Here is a 23,977-nt window from a genome sequence, read left to right on the forward strand (position 1 = left end):
AAAAAACGTTGTACTATCAGGAGCGCCTAGTGAACAGTGTAGAGTAACAGGACACAAGTATGCTAGAGTGCATGTGCAGAGAGATGACGATGAGCACTAGTTCTCATTATAATTACCTATATTCATATGCATCAATATTTCTAGTAACTTACTGGAATATTAAGCGTATGTTTTGGATTTATTTCCAACCGGAGAGTTTTGGGGAAATAGAGAGCAAATTTGCACAATACAATAATATACAAAAGTTTATTAAATATTCAACAACTGGAAGCATTTCTTTCACATTTCTAGTTCACAAAGTTACACTATGGACATGAAGTGAAATAAATGAACTTTTCGCCCATAAGTTTCTCCAAAGCTTAAATTATGGAATTATTTCTGACCAATTTTACAATTTTTGTAAACATAAGTTTAAGAAACTAAGAGAAAAAGTTTTCCATGAAGATCTTTATCCAGATTCTTATCGATCAGTTTGTATGTGCTTAATGCTGTATTGGTTCGATCTGAAAAATATGTTCAAAGATTATCTTTATAGATTTTAGCATTGGCTTCGACAGTAATAAAAAGTAAATTTTCCATATAAGAACTTCATTTTAATCGCACAGTTTGTATTCCAGCTATATGCTGGGTCCGAATTAAACAATTTTTTATGGGATAACAATTTATGCCTAAAGAAATCGTGTCAAATAAAAAAGTATTTCATACAAGAACTTGATTTTCATTGATTTGTTTCTAAGCCAATTATCGTTTCGACAAATTAACCGCTTATTGGGCAGAAGAGCAAATGGTTTAGTTGTTCTCGAATCACGTGTTTAATTCTACTTTATTGAATCATTTGAAACATTTGAACTTGAATTTTCTTAATTCGATACATTTGTTGTAGTACATTATTTTTTTGCTTTAGAATAGCTCTCAGTCAGTGATTTCTTTTAAGCGAGCAATCTCATAAGATCTATGAACGAAAAAAAGTCGCTGCAAGTTAAATCCGTAGCACACGGTAAAAGTTTATCATTTAAATTTTGTGATTTTGTCAATCAGGCGTTCGCTTCCTCCAAATAGATCAAGAATAGAACTTCGACAGTCTACCTCTCTGTTGAACATATTTTCCAATAGGATCTACCAGGTAAACATGTTGATTTTGAATTTTACAGTCACTGTTTTCAAAGCCAAAATCACTTAGTTTGTTTGATGTTACTGAGATCTAAAAGTTTAAATTCTGAACTGCCCCTAACACATTCCAATGGCCCACTGTATGTATTAGGGCTAGAAATACATCGTACTTGTATGTCTAACAACTTCCACGATTTCCACGAATAATTGTACGAGTATGTGTGTATTACTTGTCAGTTGGTAGAGCTCGTGGAAGGACTAACTGTTCGAGTCACACGATGACCGGAAAGTTAAAACTCCGCCATTTGTCATTGTGAAAATTCAGTTCGATTTCGAGCGTGCAACATGTAAAACGTGCCACAAGCGGTCTACGCATTGCGTGATAAGTTTAATCTGATCAAAAGTGATTCAAAATAAATAGGTGAATAGAAAAAGAAAAACAAAGCATATACATACACACTTATCTAACCTCAAAGTACAAATGCGAGAGCTGGATTTTTGAAAATAATATTTCACCAGAATATGTGTGTTTAAGTGATTGGAATGAAAGTGCAAAAAATGCATATATGGAATGCCTGTGTTTTTTACGAATCCTAAAGAATTTTAACTACTTACCTAACTAATACCTAAATAACGGTAATTTCTTCAGCTCATCATGGGCCAAGTTAATAGCCGACCGAGCGTACACAAATATTTTGCTGATAAAACTTGCATTGTAATGAATTATGAGATTATTATTTGCGGTGAAAGTGAAATCATTTCGCATTGTAACCGGTATAATTAGGCGTAAATTAAGTCCATAATAATTTGACGCTACTAAATTGTGGCGCCGCAAAGAAATCGACATTTATAATAGTGCACCAGTGACAATAAATTTTCTTCTGTTCGTTTTAACCTCCGTTCGCCCACCTAAAGGCAACTAACAACCAGCGAAAATAGCGCCGATTCCGCTATACTGGCTACCGAATGGATAATGGGTATTTGTTTAGACACAGGTGAGTTAAGTTTTCATTGTAGAATTAGTGAATTATCGGGAAGTTTATTAATCCACGTAAGCATCTAACAGTTTTTTGGGATTAATCGTACTAATTACGTTCTAGTTTTACCATTACTGATTTTTTTTGCATTGTTTATTAGTAAACAGGTACTTTAACTTCTGTTAGTCTTAGATATTTAAAAATACTTCTGTTCAAGCTAAAGCTTCTGAAATCGGCAGCAGTCCACAAAATTATTCGAGGAATGTTTTCTGACGCTAACATATTTATTTTTACATCTAGTACCCCCAGACGTATTCTGTAAGTAACTGGCAGCAAAGTTAGCCCTTATACTGAAGGAATTCCCTAAGAAGAGCGGGAATGGGGTGAGGTGGACAGGGACACGGGGATAAGCATATGTAAATAAAAGAGACGGACGTGGTGTCTTTTAAACAAAATGAGATACCGAATCGCCTTCGGTCTACCAGATCACTGCGTTGTCCTTGAAGCGGAGATCACAGCAATTAAAGAAAGCTTTCTTGTTCAGTCTCTTAGGGTTTCATAAAGATAGTGAAAGAATGTCTTGATCTCTTAGTGGATCTTCTTGTAATCTCCTATTTCATGGGTTCCGATACGTAATGATGTCCTGTGGGATAACTGTGAAGCAGATTTACCAGCCAGACCAGACAACCTCCAATAATTAGACTGAGAAAAAGAGGACATTTAAAGGCCTCTGGCTACTTGCAGATATACGTATGTATATGTAATATAACATGTCACTATCTAATTGGCAGACAGCCCAGCAGACTGGGAGCACCAAACAATGACTATTGCAGAAGCTTTCAAAAGATAGAAGAATACACAGATTTCTTTCACATTTATTAAAAAAAATAAGTGAATATACATATATTATACTAGCTCACCCCGCAGCCGTTGTCCTGCGTGAAATTATGTGTTTTGAAATGAAAAGGAAGCTAAATTTATCATTTCATTTTTTTTTTTTTTTTCAATGTAACGCAGCTTGATAAACAACATTTTTTTGGTTTCTGTTCCGGTGTACAGAAATGATGGTTTTACAACTCGTGAGAACGCATAGCATTTCCAAATTTATGCCTCACACCATGCGACTATTCTTGTGTCCTGTTGATTGTCATCTCAAATGCAATTTTCACTGGAAACGGAATACATTCGAACTGAAATGGCAAATCGTTGAAATTCAAAGGAGTTCGTAGAATCAAGAATTTTGCTCCATTGTATTCGTTAGTAGTTTGGGCGCATGAAGATTGCGAAACATAATATTTAAAGACAGAATCAACTTTGAGACGCAAATGAAGCGGCGGCATACCAAATTCCTCCAAAGAATTTAGAAATTCCACTGGATAATTCACGGCTTAGTCTGCATTGTCAAGACGATCGATCGATTTGTATGAGCGCAAGTCTCCCGGAATTTGACTTTGAATCTTCCAGTTTAAGTCAACAACATCGGTATTTTTGACAGCTAACATTGCGCGTGCACTTAAGGAATCGTAGTTACGATAATTTGGCCAATGTCCGAACATTCGTGATGAGTTCATCTTTCGTGAATTGATAAAGAGAAGATGGAATTGATATCAAACCACTGGAAGTATCAACCGGAATTGTACCATTTCCAATTTTTAGAGAAGACGATGTAAAAAGTCTTCGGCAACGTCATTTTTGTTCGTATCCCATAATTGACGCGGATTTGAAGGCTAATATGTCGAAATGTTTATCGCGAAAAGTGTGCGAACTTCATTTTCATTCCAGTGATTAACATGTTCCAGCAATTGTAATTGCTGGCTTACTTCTGCAAAACTTGCACACACCGTACCATTCACAGTACGCAATGACTCAAATAAAGTTGAACCGCGCACATTAATCAATAGCAACCGAAGGTAGAAGCAATCGTCGATTTTCGGGTGGATTGTGTAAATTCGTCCAAATGCAGTAGTTGATAACACACCTGGATGTCCATCTACTGGTTGGCCTTGCTTTCTGCGCAACTATTTCTTCGACGATGCATTCCTGATATAATATAAAGGTATTTTCGAATGGAGCAATGTTCTCACAAACGGATGACTGACAAAAGTTGAGAAAAAAACTCGTAAATGTTAATTTTGTTGCTGGCGGTGTTTCCACTGGCTGTACTGTATTCTCTGGGTTGAAATACACTCTCCAAATTAACTGCGAGACGCACAACAGTCGGAAAACGTTCATGAATTGCAAAAGTAAATATCCTAAAACCGCCATGTTGCTTCCTTTGGTGACATAATTACAAACGTATTTTATCGATTGCACCAAACTGCAATACTCAACATTGATATGAGTTTTGAATGTGAATTAGACAATGATGGTGAATATAGTACGATCCGTGTGTTGTCTACTTCGATATTCACTATTCTAAATTGAATGCTGAATGTTCTGCCATTCTCGTCTGGTGAGCGACGCCGATAGAGTGGATATCCATCATTTCTAGTTTGTGTTTCCGAAAGAAAAGCACGTGGATAGTGTTTCGTGCATTTGTGGAGTCCGCAAGGTCCACGTACCATATTGGTTTTCAGCACTTCGTATAATACTGGATCTTTCTCTGCATCAGAAATTTCAGCAGAAATGATTTCATCAATTTGATCTGGTGTAACCACCATCCACCATCCAAAGACGAATCTGTGTTTGCGGCAAGCCTCTTTTTTGCCACTCAACTGAGTACATCCAGCATCTAACAGCACCATATATACATACGTTGCGTCAAGATAAAGTCCATCAAACATCGTAGCTGTTGTTTGAAAAGTCGTGCTGTGACATCGTGACGATCGCTTGCTGATTGACCGCGATTCATAATTCCACACGTACATATGTCATCCTGGGAGTACTCGTTCATGTGCCTTGGTGTGCCATACGTTGATGCCAAAAAGAACGCCGACCGATATTAGCGCGACCTCTTCGTGGCTTCGTAACAAATTTCAGTCTGAAACTCATATAAAGTTTTCACTGAATAATTTTCAATAATTTTTTTTTTGAATAGCCGGAATAAAAAAGAAAGCGATGAAATTGAACCATTCAAATAATTTGCAAATCAAAATATTGAAAAACAAAAGAAACAAAAATTGAAAAAAGTTTGTATGGAAAAAAGTTACTTTTTGGAACATCTGAAAATTTCATCAAGATTGGTCGTTCTCTCAGCGTTACTAACAAACAAACATTCATTCGTTTGTATGGGAAAAAAAGGGCTGTTTTTAGAGGGTTTGCGGCAATTATTCGAATTTTTCTTGCCATCCTTGAACCTCAACGAACATTTTAAAAAAAGAATTGGTCCAGACGTTGTTGATTTATTGCTAAGCGCACATCCTGCGATTCATTTCTATATTTGAAGATAATCACACATAAATGTATAGTACATATGTATGTATTCCGATCTATACTGTGTGATGAAGAATTAAATGCGGAGATTAATCTTCCACTGACACATGGTCCATTTTACAACTATCGGTTCATGAGATACATATATACTATCCGTATATATGTAGTTTTTGAGTAACGTAATATTTGGCATGTCCGATTAAAATTAAACACAATTTTGTTGTGTACAAAATGCTGCTGTTGCCAAAAAGTAAGCTCATTGTATTATGAAGGATCTGCGTCAGACGAATCAACCATATGCCAGCGGTTTGCTAAATTTCCTACGGAACATATATTATAAGTATCGAAGAACGCAGTAGATGTTTAAAGGAGTTTGTTACAAAGGAGCATAACAATAAAACAAACTAAAAACAAGAAAAAACGTTAACTTCGGCTGCACCGAAGCTAATATACCCTTCACAGATTACATTGGTGCCTTAGAAAATAATTTATACCAAATTTCGTAAATATATCTTGTCAAATGCAAAAGTTTTCCATACCAGCATTTGATTCCGATCATTCAGTTTGTATGGCAGCTATATGCTATAGTAAGCCGATCTGAACAATTTCTTTAGATATTACATTATTTTTATAAACAATAACTCATACTAAATTTCGTGAAGATACGTTGTCAAATGTGAAAGTTTTCCATACAAGAACTTGATTCCGATCGTTCAGTTTATATGGCAGCTATATGTTATAGTGGTCCGATATCGGCCGTTCCGACAAATGAGCAGCTTTTTGAAGAGAAAATGACGTAGGCAAAATTTCAAAACGATATCTTAAAAACTGAGGGACTAGTTCGTATATATACAGACAGACGGACGGACGGACGGACAGACAGACAGATGAACATGGCTAAATCGACTCAGCTAAACATACTAATCATTTATATATGTATATACTTTATAGGTTCTCCGACGCTTCCTTCTGGGTGTTACAAACTTCGTGACAAACTTAATATACCCTGTTCAGGGTATAAAAATACGTCACAGTAGGTCGTATTCACTTGATTTATCTCCGAGTGGCATCTGGCTATTCAGCAAACTGAAACGAGCGCTCCGAGGAAACCGTTTTGAGTCAATTGAAGCATTAAACATGAATCGCTACGTGCATGGAAGGCTATTCCGGAAATTGCATTTAGCAACTGTTTCAAGGATTGGAAAAAACATTGACACAAGTGTTTTGGGGCCAAATGAGATTACTTTGAGTGGGATGACATAGATTTTGAAGAATAAATTAAGAATTTTCAATTTATGAACAAAGTCTTACTATTTTTTGCTCGTAGTAGTACATCTGGCAACAGTAGCTAATGTTTAATTAATCGTTATGTTACCTCAACTGTATACAAAATATAATATACATATATAATGTATTTGTGGCTTAAAATTTTGCACCAATGTTTGAACACTTTCTTTATATAATTCGGGATATAAGAAAGATTCGTTTAAGATATGTTTGCTTATGTACGTATCCGTTAACGTCAAAATCTTTCCTGTTAGTCGACGGCCAAATTTTGAGTTCTGTTGTTCTGTTGTGAATAGTCGCCTCCATGGTGCTGAAGGCTTTTTCTGTATGCTAAATGTGAACTGGTATTGATATCATCTATGTACATACATATGTATATATATTTCGATATATCAATTTGAAAAGTTTTTACGTCTGGCTGGCAGATATCAAGATAATGCTTTTCTTAGCGCTTTTGCATATATTTTTGAACATACAAAATACAAAATATAAAAAAAATCTTAAATGTTACCAACCTATGGAAATTGTATTAAAGGCGTAATCCGTGGAAATATTATCTAGAACGAAATAGAATAATTGCTATAAGCGTGGGCGTATGAGCGGCATTTGCAATTGTCAACAGGTATATAGATGTGTTTGTGACGACACAAGTTCATAAGTTCCAGAACGATAGAGTCATTGTAAACCACATAGACTGGCATACAACAAAACCGTTTAACTGGTGCATCCCTCTCTTCGCAGGGACACAGTCATCAGTCGACTGACCAACCCAGTTGTAGTAGGGGGAGGGAAAGCACTGCATGATTATGGCAGGTCTACTATTCTTAACTATCTATTAACGACGATTGTTTATTAAATATTCAGACTGCGACAATGTTTCCATTCCTGCATTTTATTTTATTATTTAAAGAGAAATTTTCAATTCGCGATACATAAAAGCATTCAATATTGACCTAACTTCAATAGCGTAATGTCACTGCCAATGCCAGTGAGTGCGGTTGAACGGACACTGTAAATTACCATAAACCCATATTTAACTTTCATATTTTATAGATATTTGTATATTTGCACAACTTAGTCGAGCATGCGTGCCATGGTAATTATGTGTTAACTGCTCTCTAACATGAATGCGCTTAAACTTGTGTGTGTGTGTGTGTTTGTATGTAGTTTTGTATGCTAATATGCAAATATTTAACTATTTATTCATATTTGAATGCCCCATATTGACAATTGTGCTGTTAAGGAGAAAAATTTTACGGAACTCCAACTGTGGGAAGGTCCAAAAGGATTTGGTAAAACAAATCCAAAACAAGAACAAGTAAGGAAACGCTAAGTTTGGCTATAACCGAACATTTCACACTCTTGCAACTTGCATTAAAGCCAGGGAACTACCTTCAGGTATATAAAGCTTGTTGGTTACATGGGGTCGCACGGTGCCATATCAGGTGAATACGAGGAGTGGTTAATGGTTAAAATGTGATTTTTGGTCAAATAATCGGTCATAAGCGTCGATCGATGAGACTGCGCATTATCGTGCAACAAACGCCAGCTTTGATGTTCGCGTTGCGCACCTTGTATGTCCAAGAAAGAAGAAGACAGCTGCTGTCAAAATCGAAGCAGCCGAATCGGAATCGTAGTTCTGTGTTGACCACGTGTGGAAGCAGACGTGTTCGCGGATTTTAAGAGTATCGATTGGAGATTTGATTTTTGATTTTGAGCCCTTTTACTTCGATGGCAACCGTCAAAAATTGGTTAACCGAGTTTCAACGTGATCGCAAGTCTGTTTATGATAAGCCACATCCAGGTAACAAAAGTCCCTGATCTCGTTTAGGCATATCGTTTCTCGTATATGCATTTATATTTAATTATTTAACTGAACAACTTTACAAAATATTTATGAATAGCACTTAGATCGAATAATACGTAGAATAAACAAGTATTTAACGTCTAGAAGTTAATGCAAGAAATAAGTGAGAAATAATGATTTCAAAATTATTTGCTAATAAAACTAACCTCTTTGTGGAACACAGTCGTAACCAATTAAGCCGTATCGATCAACTCAGTGGATTTGGTAAAATATCAAATTTGTTTCTATCCAACTGCCCAATGTCTCTTAAGTTGGAGCGTAGCCATGGAATATGTATATCCCGTTTCAAAGAGCTGAAGGCTGGGCATTCGCAAAGCGATCCTCTGTAGCTACTCTGCATTCCGCCGCATCCTTTTTCCAATTTTAGGAAGGTGGGATCTAGCCGGTAGGTGCCCTGCGATAACTCCTACAATGTTAGAAGTTCTCTCTTGCATAAAAGTAGTAGCACTTTGGTTTGACCACCATCAAAACCACCATTGATTCAAATAACCCTTATATAAGCTAAATGGTCTAGGGCACCTAGAGCTGCATTTTATGTATTTAGTTTAAAGTTACCTTCTGTGTGTAAATTACTATAGAAGAAGCCCGCTTGTGTTTCCATTTCACGCTTTGATCCGTCGTTGGATATGTAGATTTCGTCTTTGGAACTGTCCATCACAGAACCATTGGTCCATTCTTCTCTATTAGGAAATGAAAAAACTATGTTTAATTCCTCATGGATCATGGATTTTTCTGCTTAATTCGATTTGTCAAGGAACTAAGTTTATAACATTATAGCTTTGGAAAATCGACAAGTTTAGACCAAATGCTAATAACTTCTAAATGTGAATAAGATTTTCACGTGACATTTTTATATACTCATTATAAAAATGCCACAATCAAAAACAATTATTGATGAAAAATTTTCGAGCTGAGACACATTAATATGATTCATTATGTTGTGGATTTGACAACATGAGAATCCGTGTCAAACGCATGAAGAAATTGCTTCAGGATTGGAAACCACCCGCCAAGCCATTTGAAAGCGACTACATGCACTGGGAATGATTCGGAAACAAGGTACTTGGGTTGCTAATAACCTCAATACCAGGAGAGGCACGATAAAGTGATTCTGTACAAGTTCAAAACCGAAGACCAAGCCAAAATACTTGTATTAGAAAGTCAAAATGTACTTATTTGGGCAAAAAAGCAAAATTCTCAGAAAATTCCCACCATTAGGGACACTTACATATAAAATACATAAATTTCCAAATATTTGTACAAAGGAAAATGTATATGTGTGTATATAAGTACATATGAACTCACTGATATCGAATTTATTTAAACACAAACACATACTTCTGCTCTGCAGTACAAAAGAAATTATATTGATTTTCCCTATGGGACCAATTAATTGACATATTTTTCACGTGGCCACTTTTCTACTGTTGTCACCACAATAACTAAGTATGTTATTCATGAAGCTCTTGTTTGCAAGGCCGTTATTACTCGTGCTATAATTGCACATAATTTCAGAATTGAATAATTAGAAATTGATACAGTTATGAACACTCGAGAGAATATATTCTTTAAAAAATCATATAAAGTTTAAGTATTTTTAAACTTAAACATATATTAGCTTTAGTTTTGTATTTGTTTTGAGAAAGCATTGACTCTTCTTGGAGATCGTGAACAAGAATAAATGAATTCTTAAATGCTTGTAGTTTGTTCGCTGTCTTATAAGCTAACAAAATCCTGTCGATTTCGATCAAAAAACTGGTAGGTTGTATGAAGAACTACTATATATTATATACATATACACAAAATATGCAGAATAATTTTGATAGTGATCGGATAATTTGTCTCTGAGTACAGCGTTTGTCCGAAAAGTAATAGGACCGATTTTCTTCCGCCGCGACTGTACTTCGGAGCGTGCGCGCACCGACTGGATTCGGTAGAGGGCGTTCATAGCTAGGAACGAGCGGCTGGTCAGTTGTCTCCGAGCATCTGGTGAGTCAGGACAAACATTTTCGCCCGACGAGTTTCTGTGAGTGGTGAAAGCCGATTAAATTCTGTGTGAAACTCGGTAAATCTGCGACAGAGACGTTTACGAGAGATATGATCAAGGCGGCTTACCTTGTTTTAGCAAGAAGAGGTGTGTTTCGGTGCAACAGGCCTTTTTGGAGGGCCGGAAAGAGGTCGCTGATGAACGAGCAAATCCAAAGGGAAAACGATGCTCATTGTCTTTTTTGACATCAAAGGCAACGTCCACCATGAATTTGCCTGAAAAGGCGGATGAAAAAGGATCCAAGCAACATGCACCTCGGCTCTCACCGCTATTCCGGAGAATGCTTTCCGTTACGCCTTCAATGCTTGGAAATCGCACTGGCAGCGCTGCATCGACGGAGAAGGAGCCTATTTTGAAAGTTTTTAAAGAATTGTAACAATTGGTTCAATATTTTTTTTTTAAATCGATTCAGTCCTTTTACTTTCCGGACAAACCCTGTAAGCACTGTTGCAAACTCGAAAACAACAACAGTAGTTTAAGACAATAATTGCGAGGATATGAGAATGGTATAAAGTGCGTAGAAATATATTTTTATTAACATAGGAATAATACTTTCGCATCTTTTGGTACCAAAACAGTGTTTGATTTGAGCAGAAGTATATAGTATATTCAAATATACGCACGTACATATGCAAATAGACTTTTTGATTGCTGCTGAAAGCGGTCATTCATCAACTTAATAATATGTGGTGTAGCTAAACTAAATTATTGACATTTCCGCAACAAGAATATGGAAAGTATCACATTCAAAATCAGCAATCTCAGTAATTTTCTTCGAGAATTTTATATGACCACGTGTGACCGAAAAGTTTGATGTATATGTGTATATGTAGGTACAATAATAATAATCATTTAATATTCTAGGTCAGGCAATATAGAACACGTGGTAACAAATGGTCGAATTTAAAAGGCCAACTGAGTTGCTGTTGAGCAAAACTAAAGTGAAGAAAACTGAATTAGTACGATAAGGTAGTTGATCTCATTAGTTTGAACAGTACCAGAAGAAGAGACTGACGTTAGTAAAATCAAGCGACGGTAACAAATTGTATATATTAATAAAATTCCATCAGGTTCTCAGAATAAAAAGCATCACAATCCAAAAGGTTTCAAGGAAGCTGCCTGGAAGCTAAGTATTTTGAGGACTATTGGCAAATCAAATTATTATAATTTTTAATCTTTCAAATGGATAGTTGACGAAGGTTTGAATTTAATGTGAGTTCAAAAAACGTTTAACGTAAAAAAATTACTTTAAGAGGGATAATATGCTTATAGTTTGTAAATTTTGAATGGAGTTGCCAGCAGTTTATATTCCAAATGCAATAAAATTTCTGAGATTTAGTAATATGCGGTTAAATACGAAATTGGTATCAAACTAAGCACATTTAGGGTGATGATTTTCAATAGGGTTGCCAATTATTTGACGATTTTAAGTCAGAAGGGATTTAAAAAGCTAACAGATATACCATTTTTTAAGTAGCCTAACTCTTTCATAAAAGTTTGTCGTAAACCAATCTTTTAAGTAGGGTTGCCATTTATTTATTATTATTTATTCTCATTACAAACATATTTTATTTTCGAGATCTATGAAGTTCCCAAAAACTGTAGAAATTGAAATAAGAACAGTACTAAGTTCCCTTTAGCAAAATAACCATATCATGTCTAGAATGTGATAGCGGAAAAGATGATGTACGAAGAAAGTTGAATTTCTGAAATTTTGCCCTTTTTAAGATTTTTTAAGGATGATTCTTTATTTGCACCTTTAAAACCTTTTTTAAATTTAGGTCAACGCCCGGTGTGTTTAACGTGGGTACCTGATGACGATAGCCTCACCCCACGGCGCTCAAAAGCACAGCGGGTCAATTAAATGCGTTCATCACAGCCCTGGCCTAGCATTTTCAGTACCAATTGGCAGTGTGGAATGGACACACTAACCACCATGGCAGGGTTCGAGGCCAATCCAATACCTCTGCCGTGCTTTGGGTCCGGCACCCGGTTGCAATGCAACTCCGTGGTACCAGAATTAAGTCTGCGGTCAGAACTCGTAGCTGAATCTATTACCAGTTGAGCTTACATACAGCTCTGGACTGGTGGCCACCCTAAATTCCCAGCTAAATGTCTTCGCGTCGAAACAACTCACTCGCAAACGACCCCAACAGTTCGGTATTCCGACTAGTGGAGATCATACCACTAATATCTAATCGTCCATCAGTCCAGCTAATCCCTAAACCACCCAGATCCCTAATGTCCGAGTACATCGGGCATTCTGCCAATATACGCACGCAATAGTCTAGGTGCCTCTGATGCAAAAATGCATTCAGAGGCCCATGCCCCGTGAGTAGAAAACCCAGACTCAGACAAAATCTGAAGTCGGAGTTATCCTCAACAAACCCAACGTCCCGAATGTACTCGTAGGTCACTCGGCCGTTAGGACTATTATTCCAACGTTCTTGCCACCTACACCTAACCCTATCATCTAGAAGCCTCCTGTTCCCTAGACACCCCTTATATTTGGGTCGGCACGAATTTTGTAACAGCCAGCAAAAAACGTCAAAGACCTTGTTAAGTATGTACATATATATAATAGAGTACTTCAAAAAAAAAAATTTCCTGGCTTGAGGAAGGATTGACAGTTGAAAAAAAATTCCAAAATTTTTTTTGAAGCACCCTAATATATAAATACATATAAATGATCAGCGTGATGCGCTGAGTTCATTTAGGTATGCCGTCTGTTCGTCTGTATATAAACGAACTAGTCCCATAGTTTTGAAGATATTTTGCTGAAATTTTGTACAGATATTTTCTCCCTAACAAGTTGCTTATTTGTCGCAAACGCTGATATTGGATCACTGTACTGTACATAGCTGTCACCCAAGCTTATCGATCAAATTAAAGTTCTTGAACGGAAAACTTCTGTATTGACAAGATATCTTCACGGCGCAACTATCATTAAAAGCATTCTTATATGGGCATACATTACTTGACATTAGTTACTGAGGCTCAAAGAAAAGTTATCGCTCACTGACCGAATTCCTCACTTTTACTTCCTTCCCGTAATTTTCTCTCTTCCCGACTTTCAAATGACTTTTTTGGAGAATTCATTGGCATTTAAAAAGATGAAAGCAGTGAACCATATAAGCCGATTACTTGTACGCGTGTATAAAAAAGTGCAAGCGACTTAAAATTTCAAGTTTTTTGCCTTAAAAATTTTATTTAAAAAAAAGACACGTAAAATAATTTAGCTTTCTTTTGATGTATTTACTTCAGTCTACGTCATATGAGAATATTTAATGGAAATTTACAATTGCTAATAGTTGCATGAACGTTGTGGCGCATTGTCGTGCCTCCATGCCATTATTCATTTAGAAAATATCTTTCGGCTTCGTGGTCAATGAACACCCATGAACATACAAGGACTTTGAATGTCCAACACGCTTAATGGCGGCGAAAGCGATTTGTATAGGTGGTGTCTATATATTGTAGTATTTTTTTTGCATTGGATGGAGTATATGCGTATAATACATACATATTTATATATGCCTGTATATAATATAAACAAATCCATGGCATTTGGTTGAACATATTGGGTTGATGTAGGTCGCAGGAACTACTCATGGCGACTGCCCAGACTTGTCTCACCCACATTTCGAATATCGAACGACTCATGTCTATTTGGTCAGTCGTCGGCGTTCATAAATTCTATATTTGTTGACCCCTGAAATGACGTGACTGTGTACATATGCAAGTTTGTTGTGTGTATATATATGTAGGACAATAATTAGTTGCAATGAATTAATCAATGCTATGTTTTATGACAATATGGGTGACAATTAGGGTGTTGTTATTTATAAATAAAATATAAAATTTTTATATGGTACACCATGTCGTATGAGCAACACAAAATTTATAAGGCACTTTTAAGAATGCTCAGTATAATATACATACATACATATTATGATGATGTGATGTACAAATTTAACTGCGTATAACTTTAAAGGATTTTTTTATGAAAACCCCCATCTTATAACTTCTCTATGGAGCACTGAATTTTGTATTAGAATATCCTCGTTTCAAATTCGTAGGTTAACGTTTTTTCAGATAAACATTTTCAAGCAAAAGAGCAAAAATCCCATGTTAAATGCATATAAGGAAAAAGTAAAATCAGTAGAAGCCCCCTTTCTTATTTGCGAAGAACTCGGACAGCCACTTTTCACAAGCCTCTTTTGAGTTCAACTTTACACCAACAAGAGCGTTCGCCATGAACAGGAACAGGTGGTAATCACTTGGCGCTATGTCCGGGCTATATGGTGGATGCGATAAAACCTCCCATTCGAGCTCCCGTAGCTTCTGACGAGTCAGCAACGAAGTGTGTGGTCTGGCGTTGTCCTGGTGGAACACTACACCCTTCCTGTTGGCCAATTCTGGACGCTTCTGGTCGATCGCCTGCTTCAAGCGGTCCAGTTGTTCGCAGTAGATGGTAGAATTAAGCGTCTGACCATATGGGAGCAGTTCATAGTGGATGATTTTCTTCCAATCCCACCAAACACACAGCAAACCTTCCTGGCCGTCAATCCCGGCTTGGCCACTGTTTGGGACGATTCACCGGCCTTCGACCACGACCGTTTTCGCTTGATATTATCGTATGTGATCCATTTTTCGTCGCCAATCACTAACCGCTTCAAAAGTGGGTCGAGTTCGTTCCGTTTCAGCAGCATATCGCAGGGATTGATTCGGTCCAGAAGGTTTTTTGCGTCAAATCATGCGGCACCCAAACATCAAGGTTTTTTCTGTATCCAGCCTTCTGCAGATGGTTTAAAATGGTTTGGTGACTAACTCCCATCTTCTGGGCGATGTCACGAGATGCCACATGCCAGTCTAACTCGATATTTTCCCTGATTTGATCGGTATTCGTCGTCACAGGTCTTCCCCCGTCTGGCTTATCCATGGTGTGGTTTTCACCCGCTCTGAATCGTCGAAACCAATCCTCCGCAGTTCGAAGTGATAGAGTACCATCCCCCAAAACAACATTAATCTCACGGAACGTTTCTCTAGCGGATTTGCCTTTAACAAAGGAAAACTTTAAAATAGCGCGAATTTCGGCGTTAGTGAACTCCATGTTTACACGTCTATAACTGTTGAACGCAATATCCAAACTAATCATGCATAGCGACGTTTTGTAGGTTATGTTAAGGCCTTTCAAAGATGTAAGATAAAGTAAAGCTCTGTAGCACTTTATACATAGCCGCAAAATTCAAAAGACAAAAATGCGGAAGGGAGATATTTGACAACTTAATATTTCCATAATTAATATATGTATTACTATAACTTTGCAACATGATAAGTTCAAGGAAAAAGTATTCAAAGCAATGAAAAATTTACCTAACGACTACAATTTGTCGTACAGTAGATACATATGTAGGTATGTATAAATAAAAGTAGAAGTAGCAAATAAAATCTAACGGTTTGGGATTCAATTAGAGACTATTTTCTGAATATTCTGGCATTACTTAGTGAGTATTCGAAGAAAGGTTTCCAACAGTTTGGATTTTTATTTGAGACAATTCTCTACAGGACTATTCGATGTCAATTCAAAACAGGAAAACGAAGGCAGGAGTACAGACATAATGAAGAAAAGCAATGACAGAGAAAGAGGTCATAATTTAAATATCCTGTTTATTATATTTTTCTATTAATGTACATATTTTATATTATTTCCTTCTTTTATGTTATCTAGTTGGAGACTTGACAGAACAAGTAGTTCTACAAGTCCTACGCATCCATTATTTCGCGTTTTCTTCAAGAACACCTAACGGCCACTTTTCAAAAATCTATTTCAGAGCAAAATATCGATACTTAATTGTAATTTAACAAATAAATCGACAAATAGTAGACAAATACATTTAAAAACATATGTATGTACATATGTATATACAGACGTACTTGCGATTGGCGGATCAAAATTTTCCACTTAGTTAATTGAGTTCCTCAGGTCATTTCCCTCAACCCAAAGCAACAGTAGGTTTCTAATTTGCATTACCTGTTACACAGGATTGTGAAACAGCCAGACCAAATTGCAGCTACTCAAAGAACGCTTAAAGCATGGCGGCAAGTATATTTGCATACAGCGATGTACTAATCACGATTAAAATGGCACAAGTCACGCCAACACGCTTCGCCAAGGAAGCCAAGGAAGCCAATGATGTTTTATTATAAAGTTACTTTGAAACCACATGCAACATGCCACACGAGCACGAAGGAATTTGAACGTGTGTACACGTGTGAGCTCTTAAAACTAGGGTGTGACTAACGACATTTTGCGTGCTTCCGGTCGCTTGCGGGGCGACCAAAAAGCGCAGCCAAACGGTTTCAGCGCACCGATTAGCTAATTTTATGCTTCCGCTACGATAAATCAGAAGTGTATTAAGAAATGCGGTCGAAGTGCGTGTGCGCGGAGTTTTGAGGAGAAATAACTGTTGAGCTTACGGAGGCAAATAACGTTTTTGTACTTCGCTTTACAGAAGTGTGCAGTTATTTTTAGCAATATCATTGTATAGTTTCTCGGTTTAGTTCAAGTTAAAATTGGACTAATTTATTCCTAACCTATTTACTTTGATATTTTTTCAACCAATCAATCTCTACTGTAAATTTAAATATGCTCTTCGTTTTTAGATGCCAGCGCGGCACAAGATACCGGCGAACAAGGCAACGATTGGAGTCATATACGGAATCAAAACAGTGCCAATGGACGGATCGGTACGGGAAACATGGTCGCCATAGACATGCAAAATGCTGGAAAAATAAAATTCGATCCGCCCAAAGTGCCAGTGATATTTGTTTTAGGCGGCCCAGGTAGTGGCAAAGTCACGCATTGTGACACATTTATGCAGGAGCGCCGCGGTGTGACGCACATAAACATGATGGATTTGTTGCAACAATACGCAATGGGGAACGGTAAGCGAACAACATCTGTACTACCTCAGTATATATTGTATTCACAGATATATATATTTATTTTCGTCCATACATGTTTGTAGATATGCAAGACTTCTCGCAACTATCCTCGAAAACCGTCACAGAGGTGCTCATGCTGGAAATGAAAATGGCTCCAGCTGCCAAAGCGTACCTAATTTCAGGATTTCCTCGCTCAATGCGCGACGTGGTCGAATATTCGGAAAAGGTGAGTGATATGATATTGATTTGCATGCGCTTTTGATTCGGCATTATTAAACAACAGTCTATATTTACTAATCTTTTTCTAAGCAAACACCTGCAAGTGATCCATCATCTCACAAACTTACCATAATTGAACTAACTATGCCTTTGAAGAAATTAGAACATATCATATACTTACATGCCTATGTACATAAAACATTTCACGAACATTCATAAAACATTGTCTGGGGGTCTGCAAAGTAGGTCTCCGTGGCGGTCCACTACATTCTATTGAAATTACTACCAACGAGTGATTTTTTCAAGATCGGTACCAAAGAGAAGTTGAACAGAACCAAACCTGAAGAATACGATGAATGGGACTAAAGTTTATAGCCAAGTACGAGCAAACTGACTCTGGCTCGTCGAAATTCTGAGCCGAAGTTATGATGGAAGAACACCTATTCCTCTGCCATATCTTTTTTCCACAATACGGCGTCGTATCGGTACAATAATTGATCAAAGTAGAAGCCTTTGCTTCCTGTCAACTCCAGAACATGGTGATCATCTCCTTACCGTACTACTCACGCATACTTTACATATACGTCTCTCAATGGTCCCCAATATTTTTATCTATGTCGCATTGTTGCTATTCTAACAATGACCAGTACAATTCTCTAAAATATGGAGAAATAATAATGAGTTCACCAGATATCCAGCAATAACGGATATGCACGGATTCAAACCGATCAGGAAGTATCTTGGTGCAGTCCATATATTGGCGACTGTCTAAAGTCACCAGATCGCTAAACATCCAATTAGACAATAAAAGAACAACGGAACTTTAAGGAGATGGCAAACTCATAAACCTTGCAACAGTTTCCACCAATTCTGATCTCTTTTTCATTTAGTTCCATGAATTTGGTAATTGGTCAAGGTTTCGAGCGCTTACTTAATGGGTTTAAGGGCGTTTTCGCTGTTCTGCTATCGTAATGAATACCCTCCTCTTCAAACTTGGTGGAAAGCTCAAATATCGTTAATTAGCTTGATCAAAAAACTCAAAGGGTCATCAATTTCATTAAACCAGACAAATCGGAAATGAGTTCAAAACTGCAAGCCACTTAAAGTACTTTTAAATTGACTTTCTCATTTTTTCATCCACCCGCTATATGTACATTTTTACATCTGATCAGTATACTTGTATGTCTGACTTAAGCTATGCCGGCAACTTCTTTAATTTAATCAAGTCACTAGAGGCGGTTGATACTTGGACTATTTTTCATGGAGCCAACTGACTATTTTAATTTCGATGTCCTAGGCAGTAGTCAATTATCCGACACTGCATCTTTTCAACTAACTTAAAGTTAGCTACTTATTAGTTGGCTATATATTAGCTATTAGCTATTTATTTAAAACTACAAGTTGGTTACTTAGCAGTTAGTTAAAAATTAGTTAAAGTAGGAAGCTATCAGTTGACTTTTTTAAAATTAGCTACAAATCAATTACACAAGTTAAAAAAGGCCGAAAAATAAAGTATTAATTTTCTGTTTTATTCTTCTTATTTTTAATACATTCTGCATGGAAATGCCGCTTTTTAATGATTTTCAAGGCATTCCTATCTCTTTTCGAATTGTCTTGAAACCAAGTAACGACAAGCATCTGTTTAAAATATTTAAAATATATTTCTATGTTATTTGAAATTTGTATACACATATGCTTTAGTATATCTTACCCATTAAAGTTTGGTAAAAAGCTTTAAAATCTTTCAAACGCTTCTTGCCGTGAACTCCATCCAAATTGATTTCTATGCACACACTTTGGGAAATAACATCTGTCAAGGGCGCCCTTTTAACAAAGCCTTCATCCTGTTAACCTCTTAAGTAAGTTATAAAAACTTTTAGTATAGTAATGCATTTCCAAGATATTAAATTCATGGAACACAATTTTTAAGACTTACGTAGAGTTCACGATTGTCCTCACTAATAATAGTGTTGAAGTCGTGTAAATCGTTGACACTTTTTATGGGGAAAACTGCACATGCATTATTGTTGGTTACCTCTTGGGGAAGAAGCCTTTCCGTCAACACTTTCTGCTCAGCCAAGGACTTCATAATTATGTCATATGCAAATTTTTGCTCAAGTATTTGCCAATATCACTTTTCCATATGGCCTTCGTCATGACACTGAGCATTAACAGAGGAATGTGGCTTCTAATTGAGCTACACTATTAGACAAAAGTTTACTAGAAAACACATCTTTTTCCTTTTTGATTAACCGTCTCAAATGCCTTTTGCTTCACCCCTCATTTTACTTTTTACAAGGAAATTAAAATTTAAAGCAATCAGATTGAGAATTTGTACTCTTTTTAATTTAAAACTTTATCTTTTTAAATTTTGTGTCACTTTTGCTTGCACACGATTCATCAACTGATTCACGGACATTTGACTACAGCCTACTAATAACGAAAAGAGAGATTACAAAGAACTAACAGTAAAGATGAGAAAAAATTTTAAATTGACCTGCATTCTCTATTCGCTCATTTGGGGCATTCATGCATTACATTGTAGTTACTTTTAGTTAGTTCATAAAAGTTAACTAGAAATGTGTTTTTGTAGTTGACTACCGAATTGCTGGCAGGGTATACACTTTACTTTTCCTATACTCGCACACAACCACACACCTACTGGCAGGTCAAACACAAGTAGTACGAAATTTATAATTTATTGCAGATTCAAGTCGTGAATGGAGTGATCTTGATATCCTGGCGTCAGTCGGTTCTGCAGAAGCAAATTGATTATGGCGCGAAATTAGGTCATGTCGTACTCTCCTTAGCCAAAATGGAATTAGAGAATTTCTTCAAAAATGTGATGCCCGTAGCAGATTACTTCGACCAAAGTGATATGCTAACAGCAGTAAGTAATTCTTAATAATGACAAAAATCAATTTTTAAAATAGTCTAAATTCCCTCCGATCAAAATGTGCTTTGAAAATAAGAATTTCTTCTATCATTTTCCAGGTAAATGGCGAGCGTGCACCCGCCGAAGTGTACAAAGACTTTCGGGCCGCCATACTCGATGTGTTGAGCACGCTTGAGAACCAAGAGGCCATGCTGAACGGAGTCACAGGTATGGGCAGAGGGATACATGATATACCCGGCAGTATAGTTAGCGTAGACACCGCACCTAGTCAAGCCGCGAATATTGCAGACATTTCTAATGCCAACGTCAACACAACTGTCTTTGCTGCCAACAACTACAACAACATGAATAGAAATCACTACAACAACCATGTGGGCAATCCGAGCATAACAAATGCCGTGGGCGCGCATATTGCTTCAAGTGTCAACGCAGCTGCTGCGACGGCACGGATGACAGAAGCCGAAGTCATCACCACACAGCCTGAGGTGATGAACCAACAAAACGCCGCGACAAGTATGGACCTCAATGTGGACAGCATACCGCCAGTTATTTGGGTCATCGGTGGGCCGGGTAGTAACAAGGCGACACTCTGTATGAAGGCCGTAGGGTTGAACCCTGGCTGGGGACACATAAGGTTAGTACGAGAGTGTGTTGTTTGTTATATGGTGAATGTGATCTTTTAAAGTTTAAACCTATTCGTAGCTTGGGACGTCTGTTGCGTGCTATTACCGACTCGGCGCCACGTGCCAACACGGAAAGCTACACCGTCAAGGAGGCACTATCCGCTGGCGAAATGGTGCCAGAGAAAGCGATCAACAACATTCTCGACACGAATATAAGACAATTGATGGATCGTAAAGGCATATTGATCGACGGTTTTCCGCGAAACTTACAACAAGTCAAACATTTTGAGAATAAGGTGGGCTTTGCGATTGTCACTAAGGTTGAAAGACAGCTTACAAAGGGATCTACTCAGGAGTTTCTTAATTTTATAATTGTCATTAATTACAGTATGCTCAATGAGTAAAAATGGTTTTATTTATTTTCTTCCTCTAGTACAAACAACGACCGCCAATCGTGCTGCTGGACTGCTCTAAATTACAACTGGGGCGTGGGCGGGTTGACGATACCGTGTCCTCGTTCAGGCGACGTTTGGAGCTCTTCCGCGAGCAAACCTTACCAATGCTAAAAACTATGGACAATAGTAGTCGTCTACAAATCGTAAGTACAGAAACAGTCTCATGAAAGAAAGAAATGTTTCAGCACAAAATCTGACGTTACCATATTTATTTAGGTCGATGGCGATACGGATAGCCCATCGGTGCAGCGCGAATTTGAAAAAATCATACGTCAGCACATACAAAGTATTGAACAAACAGGTCCCTTAGGAATGAACAACATGGCTGACGCCGCTGTGATGACGAATCATGTTGATCATGATCAAACGGACGCTATACTACAAGACTTAGAGAATAATGTTCCGGGTGCAGTGCCAACAATAAGCCATCATGTATCGCTCATGAATGGCCATTTAAAGAATCGAAATAGCAGTGCTGCCAATAATGGTGGAGTGTTGATGAATGGTGACGCACGGATGGCAGGCTTAACTGGTGGCATTGATTTCAGACATATGCTGCAGGAGGCCGAAAGATACCCGGTGGACTCGTATATGTAAAACCTAAAAGCACTCGGAATCACTTAGTTCCGGTATGAACGTTGTCAAAGCAATTCAACCACATTAATTTAAAGGTTTTACGTTACCCCGAAAGTTTTGGTCGTACTTTTTTTTGGCAAAAGTGGCTAGACTTGTTACAACAAATTTTTTTGAATTTCCCAACATCCCTCTTAGCTTTCCATATTTATACTCAAAATATCAATATTCGTTCAATTTTGTTCCAAACTCTCTATGGTTTTTAGAATTAAGTTTTGGTTTCCTTTCAAGCCTTCAATTTTAAAAATTTGACAGTTAATATCTCGTAGAACTTTCTAGTTGTTTGTAAGTCAGACGACTAGTTGAGCTTGCCAGTCGCGCCATACTTATATCTTTCCCGATTCTTACTTAAATTCACATTGCGCCTCCTAAAAGCCTTGGTGCGATTGGATGACATTGTTAAAATAGTACTGTGAAAAGATGTTACTAATATACATATGTATGGATATAGTATAAAGCGTGGATGGGTTCAACGAATTTTTTTAATGATAAACATACTCAATGCAACCGAATAAATTTCGATTAAACCTATAAAAACTAACTGATCCACAAAAATATTACGAACTTTGTGTTCGGGGCACATGGGAATGTTTCAGCTCTCAATATTGGAATTGGCGCATTTTGTTTTATCTCTTCGATTGACTGAAAACGGGTTTCATTCCGATGATTGTTGACTTGTTTGCATGTCGAACTCATAAACTCGCCCGATCAAGCATGTCTAAAGTGACCTGTTTACGGTGCTCTTTTTCCTTTATCGGGACGAGTCGAGCAAAAACGCGTTTCATACCCAAAATATCCACAAAAATCATTCGAACGGACTCGTGAGGAATGTCGCGCACTCTTGTCATCTGACGATTTTCTCATATATTCATCAGTTGAAGAGGTCGAAGGTCGTCTAGAACGAGGCATGTTTTGAAAATCTCTCGATCGTCTTTGAAAGTTTGGACCACTCGTTGGCTTGTAATTCTGATAAAACAGATCCATCGTTAGCCTTTTTCAATATTCGCAACGATTCTGCACACGAGTTTTGGTGAGAAATACAAAATTTGAGACACATTTTTTTCGATATTTTTATCCATTGTAAAAATCACAATTTTCTACTGAGGTGTACCGATTGAAGCAGCTGCGGTAACAAATCTGTCAACCCGGATCGCCCTTGTATTCTACATAGTAATTAAGGACAGTCCTACCAATTTCGCAACATTTTAGTTACAATTTCCTGGTGCTTTTTTGTCATAATATATGTTATTAGTTAGTAGTCTTAGTTTTATTTGCTTTTGCACTGTGTAAAATATTATATACAAAATAGGCTCGCCTAAAAAATGTTTTCTTCTTAAATGTCATGAAGTGCTCGAAATGACGGAAAAAAAATCTGCTAAACTTTGAACTCTTAATATTAATATTAAATGTTTTTGTATTGTGACTTTCGACTTCATACATAAATAACGCAAGGATATTTTCTTATAAAGTTAAGAGGGTATATCATTAGTTGTTGATTTCTTTATTGGGATCGAAAGAAAATGTGTGTTTTTTTATTTTAATA

General features: G+C 37.1%; 1 protein-coding gene across 3 annotated transcripts; it reads left to right on the forward strand.

Moving 5' to 3' along the window:
- The first annotated feature begins 1,428 nt into the window (after positions 1–1,428).
- On the forward strand, positions 1,429–22,887 carry LOC126752570 (adenylate kinase isoenzyme 5). Of its 3 annotated transcripts, XM_050463481.1 has the most exons (9): positions 8,403–8,550; positions 17,327–17,608; positions 17,692–17,834; positions 20,535–20,717; positions 20,822–20,930; positions 21,012–21,357; positions 21,426–21,642; positions 21,780–21,944; positions 22,018–22,887. In XM_050463481.1, exons 1-9 carry the CDS (start codon positions 8,478–8,480, stop codon positions 22,396–22,398), a joined length of 1,899 nt encoding a protein of 632 aa, XP_050319438.1. In that variant the 5' UTR covers positions 8,403–8,477; the 3' UTR covers positions 22,399–22,887. The 3 variants fall into 3 exon arrangements, with proteins under 3 accessions (XP_050319437.1, XP_050319438.1, XP_050319436.1); XM_050463480.1 differs by lacking the exon at positions 8,403–8,550 and adding an exon at positions 1,429–2,105 and having other exon boundaries at positions 20,822–21,357; XM_050463479.1 differs by having other exon boundaries at positions 20,822–21,357.
- The last annotated feature ends 1,090 nt before the right edge of the window (positions 22,888–23,977 follow it).

The sequence above is a fragment of the Bactrocera neohumeralis genome, chromosome 3, assembly GCF_024586455.1.
Source record: "Bactrocera neohumeralis isolate Rockhampton chromosome 3, APGP_CSIRO_Bneo_wtdbg2-racon-allhic-juicebox.fasta_v2, whole genome shotgun sequence".
Classification (NCBI taxonomy): domain Eukaryota; kingdom Metazoa; phylum Arthropoda; class Insecta; order Diptera; family Tephritidae; genus Bactrocera; species Bactrocera neohumeralis.

Excerpts from the sequence above, each read along its gene's own strand:
- LOC126752570 (XM_050463479.1), top strand. The coding sequence starts at position 8,478 with ATGGCAACCGTCAAAAATTGGTTAACCGAGTTTCAACGTGATCGCAAG. Across the intron at positions 8,551-17,326 it reads TTATGATAAGCCACATCCAG|ATGCCAGCGCGGCACAAGAT; the intron begins GTAACAAAAGTC and ends CTTCGTTTTTAG. Across the intron at positions 21,945-22,017 it reads ATAGTAGTCGTCTACAAATC|GTCGATGGCGATACGGATAG; the intron begins GTAAGTACAGAA and ends ATATTTATTTAG.